The 5,555-nt window shown below is 60.6% G+C and overlaps 1 protein-coding gene across 5 annotated transcripts in view; it reads right to left on the bottom strand.

The window, feature by feature from the left end:
• GMEB2 (glucocorticoid modulatory element binding protein 2) overlaps positions 1 to 5,555 on the bottom strand; it is a 28,066-nt gene continuing 22,511 nt past the window's right edge. For 4 of the 5 annotated variants that reach the window (XM_023183282.1, XM_023183285.1, XM_023183284.1 and 1 more), the window contains 4 exons: positions 5,252 to 5,323; positions 4,702 to 4,896; positions 4,333 to 4,455; positions 1 to 3,114 (listed from right to left, as the gene is read on the bottom strand). In XM_023183282.1, coding sequence (XP_023039050.1) covers positions 2,474 to 3,114; positions 4,333 to 4,455; positions 4,702 to 4,896; positions 5,252 to 5,323 — 1,031 coding nt within the window. In that variant the 3' untranslated portion in view covers positions 1 to 2,473. The remainder of the gene's footprint in view (positions 3,115 to 4,332; positions 4,456 to 4,701; positions 4,897 to 5,251; positions 5,324 to 5,555) is intronic. The other variant, XM_023183283.3, reaches the window with a different exon arrangement.

Raw genomic sequence — 5,555 nt, forward strand, 5'->3', positions numbered from 1 at the left:
AACTATGAAAATTGTTTTTATTTTAAATCAAAGTACCAGGCAGATACTTGCAAAACAACATACAAAGCAAAACTCAAACATGGCCCTTCCCCAGGGCACCTCTGAGCAGGCACAGAGAAGTTCTCGCCCTCTGCAAAATCCAATCCAATCCTATCTTCTCAGAAAACCAAACCAAAGGCAGCCATGAAAACCTGTGTTCTGTATGTGGTTGAGAAGGTCTTCCTCTCTGAGTATTGGCTGGCCCCAAGGTGCAGAACTGGGAGGTCCAGGGAACCCTGCCCCGGAGGAGCCAGCAGGACCTGGAGGAGCCGGGGGCTGACGACCTCCCCGGCCCACTGCAGTGTGGTTCCCGTGAGGATGGGGCTTCTCCAGGGCCCTTCCCCAGCCCCTGCCAGAAGCAGCTGGGTTGGCGGCAGATGTCCCTGAGGGCCTTGGGAAGCACTGGGAATGGGCTCCCAGCCCTGCTGGAATGGGGGATTGGGAATTAATTCTGAAGCTGGTTGTGGCTTATTTTTGTATGGCTCTGAAATTAACTTCCTCTCCCAATGCCTCAACAGCTAAAGGGCAGGGGCAGAAAAGGTCCCAACCTTGTTCTTAAAAAGAAAGGAAATGAACCCACAACCCACTGGAAGTTCTGTTCAGCGAGGGCTGTCAAGGCAGACCCACTCGTGACTTTGACAAAGGGAAGCAGCTGGAAGGTTGCGGGTCCCAGGGTCACAGGCAGCTGTATTAGTGACAGGTTCTGAGCCGGTGGGGTGGGGGCTATGGGGCCCTCCTGACCGCCATAGGGTCATACCGCTGCAAGCTGCAGAACTCAACTGGAGTGGAAATGAGTTTAAAACGGAATATGTACATCAAAAGGTCAACATCACGCCGAAACCAGCTGACTGTGACAACAGCAAACAGCAAACAAAAACGCAACAGAGAAAACAAACAAGACACAGCCTCAGTAGCTTGACATGGGTGGGGGCAGCCAGGACAGGGCCCTGGTGACAACGGCACAGAGGTGGGGTCTGGGCTGCTCGCCGGACGGACAGCCAGCCAGTTCCCTTCGGAGCAGTGAAGTGGGACACGGGACCCTCGCATTGCGGGGCCTCAGACGGGCCTTCAGCTGCCGACAGAATCAGGAGGAGCATCCAGGGCCCTCTGGCCCTCAGGGTCCTCCTGGGACACGCCCTGCTGGAGACGGCAGGAGCCCTGGGCTGGCTGCTCCCTGAGATGTCTGCCCCAGGGCCCTGGCCTGGAGGGGCCTCAGCCTGGTCTTCCTTGTGAGTCCAAGGCCAGGTCTGAGGACAGTCAGGGACAGGACAGCCCTTCCAGACAGGCTCTGGGCTCCACCTTTGGCAGTTGCCCTGGCCAGCCCACCGGGCAGCCTCCTAAACACCCAGGGGCTCTCCCTTGGACAGAGACCACCGAGGGCCAGCCCAGGGGCTGCATGGGGGCTGGGGGCCAGGGAGCCGAGGGCTGTTCTGTGGCCAAGCAGCCCAAGCTGAAGGCCCCCACGCGAATCCTCGACCTCCACAGCGACTGGTTCTGTTTATGCCCCTGCCCCAGGACTGAAGCCCTCGGGACACACCTCACGGATCTCAGATCTCTGGGAGGGGCCAGCTCAGGCAGAGGCTGCCCAGGACCTCCGCACCCGCTCAGGTGCGCTCACAGGGGCTCAGGGGCCACCCCCAGAGCTAACTCAGGAAGCCTAGGCACTCAGCATTATTTTGGTTGAAAATGCTATAAATCTGACTCTTCCTAGAAGCCTACTAAGCAATTCACTTAAAAACACCCTCAGTACATGTGCAACAATGCCTGGACCACGTCTCATCTGTGCGGCCCCTGGGCCACCTGAGCACCGGCTGGGGGTGGGGGAGGAGGGCACCCACCGGGATCTGCACCCCAAGCTCCGGGTGCACGTTCCCACACAGGAGGAGAACGGGGCGCCAGCCACACTAAACCTACAGAAAACTGTGGGAAGAAACCAAATCCATAGGATCCATAGGGTTTACACTTGGGCTCAGCTCCCAAGTCATGTGTAGCATCCCCAGGGACCTGGCTGGGTGCAGACACCGGGACCTCGCCACCCGCTGCACCGCGTCCGGCACCTGCAGGGTCGTGCTCGGCACCCTGGCTCTGCTTCCTCTGCCTCGGCTGCACCCAGGCTCCCCCTGCGCCCCCGCCCACCTGGCTCCTGATCAAGGTCCAATGTGTAAACAGTATTAATAAGCAACAGATGGAAAAATATATTTCCCAAGAAAAAAGGGGGAGGAAACGTGGGCCCTGAAGACCGATTTCCAGGTTGCTCTTGCTGTTCTGTCCCCTTCTCTCTTCTCGTGATTTGTTTTGGCGACTCCTCTCTTTGGTTCTGCAGCCCACGTGACCCACCTGCCCAAGCCAGCCCTGCGGCCTCTGCCCGCTCCCTGCTGCCGCAGCTGAGAGGCAGCCAGCCCCGTCCGTCCCAGGGGCCTCGCCCTCCTGTCGGCTACTTCCGCTCGTGGTCCTCTGCCACGGCAGCCACCTCAATGGTGGCCGTGTGCTCCTCGGGCCCGGGGGCAGGCCCTGTGGGCACTGTCACAATTGTGCTGGCGCCAGGCGAGGCCTGGGCCACGTTCTGCAGGGTGGGGCCCAGGCCAGGCAAGGTGAGCAGCTGCAGCGGGCTGACCACCTTGAATACCGTGCTACCGTCCTGCACGGCGGCCGTGCTCAGGACCGTGAGGCTGGACGCGTCCGGGTGGATCTCCACTGTGCTGGGGTAGGTGGAGCCGGAGGAGGCCAAGACTGTGTAGCCCCCAAGCAGTGGGGAGGCTGGGGAGCTGGCGGGGGGTGCCTGAAGGGAACCCTTGCCCAGGACGGTGGAGGGCAGGGTGGACACCACTTTACCAAGGGGCACGCTGGTCAGCTGGGGGACAGGCACGCCCGGGCCGAGCGCCAGCTGGGTAGACTGGGTGAGCACCTGCGAGGCCATGGCGGCCGGTCCTGATGTGGCACGTGCAAGCCGGGGCCGCTTCACAGGCGGTGGCAGGGAGACCGGCGTCAGCGTCATGAGCACGTTGCTGAGGTGCTGGGACTTGTGCTTCAGCTCCTTGGCTCGGCGGCGATGCTCATCGCACTGCTGCTCCAGGGCTGCGGGGAGGGCGGACGGCATCACACGGGGCGGGGCACGGACGGCAGCGTGCAGGGGACGGGGCAGACACGCTGCACCATCTGGGTGGCTCCTGGGTCAGTGGCAACCCAGGTCTGCTCACCTGATGCCACAAACCCAGACGACCACATAGCCACCCACCAAAGGTGAGGTCTATGGGAGATGGGACCCAAGACGGCTCTCGGGGTCGATACAAGCCTGTGCTGGCCCAGGGTCTGCACGGACCCGGGGCCCGTGTGCAAATGTGGCAATGCCGTCTCAGACCCTCCTGCGCTGACCCAGGGCCTGTCTCAGAACCCCCCGCACTGACCCAGGGCCTGCAAGTGTGGCAATGCCGTCTCAGACCCTCCCATGAGCTTTCACACACCCAACGTGGAAGTTGCTCTTGTGACATAAGATCAAGAGGAGGAGAAGGAGCACATATGGCACGTATGCTTAAACATAAACATGCACATACACACAGTGAACACAGTGAACACACACAGTGAACACACACAGTGAACACACACAGTGAACACAGTGAACACACACAGTGAACACACAGTAAGCACAGACCCCAAGAGGAGCGAGGAGGAGGAAATGCATCGATGTCAGGAGCTTGAGCTCCCAGCGGGGTCAGGACCAGCACTTCCCATTCTCTGCCATTGTTTTGTTTTGGTTTTTTTTGAGACAGGGTCTCACTCTGTAGCCCAGGCTGGAGTGCAGTGGTGCAATCTCGGCTCACTACAACCTCCGCCTCCCGGGCTCAAGCGATTGGCTGCCTCAGCCTCCCGAGTAGCTAGGACTACAAGTGTGCACCACCATGCCCAGCTCAGTTTTGTTTTTTCAGTAGAGACGGGGTTTCATCATATTGGCCAGGCTGGTCTCAAACTTCTGGCCTGAAGTGATCTGCCCGCCTCGGCCTCCCAAAGCGCTGGGATAACAGGCGTGAGCCACCGCGCCTGGCCTCTGTCATTTTCTCTTAAATAACTACTTGGATCATCACAGAAATGCCAGTAAATGTAAGCTTAGTGTGATGGAGAGGTCTGACTACATCATTTAAGCTTCAGGTTATTTTCCTCGCACAACAGCTGTGGGGAGAAGCTCACCGTGGTGGCTATGACTCCAGGGAATGCATGTGGACGCACAGCCAGGGGGCGAACCCGTGGGCTCCCAGGTCCTCAGCCTGCCGCCCGGGGGCCGGGGTGGTCTCGGCGTACCTGCCAGGTCCCGGGCATACTGCTCCCGTGAGCGGTCCATCTGGCACTTGTGGCTGGCCAGCACCTTCTTCACCAGGTCCAGCATGCCAAAGTTCTGCACAATGTTGTTGAGGAGCACAGCATCTGAAAGGGCAACGCGGACACGCGGTGGGAACCCGGGCCCTTCCTAGAGAGCCGGAACACCACCCTGGGGCTGCTCCTCAGGAACCCGGCCAGCCAGGAGCCCGGTTCAGAGGGAGAAGACTGAGATGCACCAAGGCGACCCTCCCACCAGGTTCAGCCTCAGCACAGCGGGGGTCTCAAGCCTAGATTCAGCCTCCAACCCAGCAGCACAAAAGGGTCTAGGGGCAGGAGGGCCAGTGGCCTCACCTCCTGCAGACACTCCTGGGCTGAGGAGCCGGCAAGAGGGAAGATGCAGCTCCTCACCTCGAAGCTGCAGGGGAGGGTCCTGGACCCGCTGCTGCAGGCCTCTCATGGTCTCCATCAGCTCCTGGTGGAACTCCTGGATGACCTCGTCCAGCAGGCCAGCGTCCTTCAGCCCCCGCCAGAAGGTAAATGTGTCATCTGTGAGGGAAGGAGTGGGTTCAGTGGGCAGGCAAAGCGCTGCTACACGGGGCAGCCACCACAGCTACACGGGGCAGCCACCACAGCCACGAGGATGCCATGCCAGAGCCAGCAGCGCCTGGCACTCAGCTGGGCTTGCACTGCCCAGACACATCCACAGTGCCGAAATCTAGCGGGTCAGCCACAGAGTTCAGCCTCCGAGTGCCCAAGACAACGCTGCTGGAGCCAGACCTTTCTCCACAAAGGCCCAACTGGCCCCACCTGGATTCCTGGAGCCCCTGTGTGGCCTGAGGCGGGCAAAGACCCCACCACCCCGCCAGGGCTTGTGAGCAGCCCACAAGGAGGAACCTCGTACCTCCGATGGCTGCGGTCCAGTCCCCAGGGTCCTCACAGGTCTCTATGGTGATGGTCGCAGGAGACCCATTCACTGTAGTCAAAAGGAAACCTCGGGTGAGAGCTGAGAGCACCACAGTCCCAGCCCACACGCCGTCCGCCCTCCTCACACCACAGTCCCAGCCCACACACCCCACACCCCACACACCTGACACACCGTCCGCCCTCCTCATACCAGTCCCAACCCCACACACCGTCCGCCCTCCTCACACCAGTCCCAGCCCACACACCCCACACACCCCACACACCCACACACCCACACACCC

The sequence above is a fragment of the Piliocolobus tephrosceles genome, chromosome 20 (assembly GCF_002776525.5).
Source record: "Piliocolobus tephrosceles isolate RC106 chromosome 20, ASM277652v3, whole genome shotgun sequence".
NCBI lineage: Eukaryota > Metazoa > Chordata > Mammalia > Primates > Cercopithecidae > Piliocolobus > Piliocolobus tephrosceles.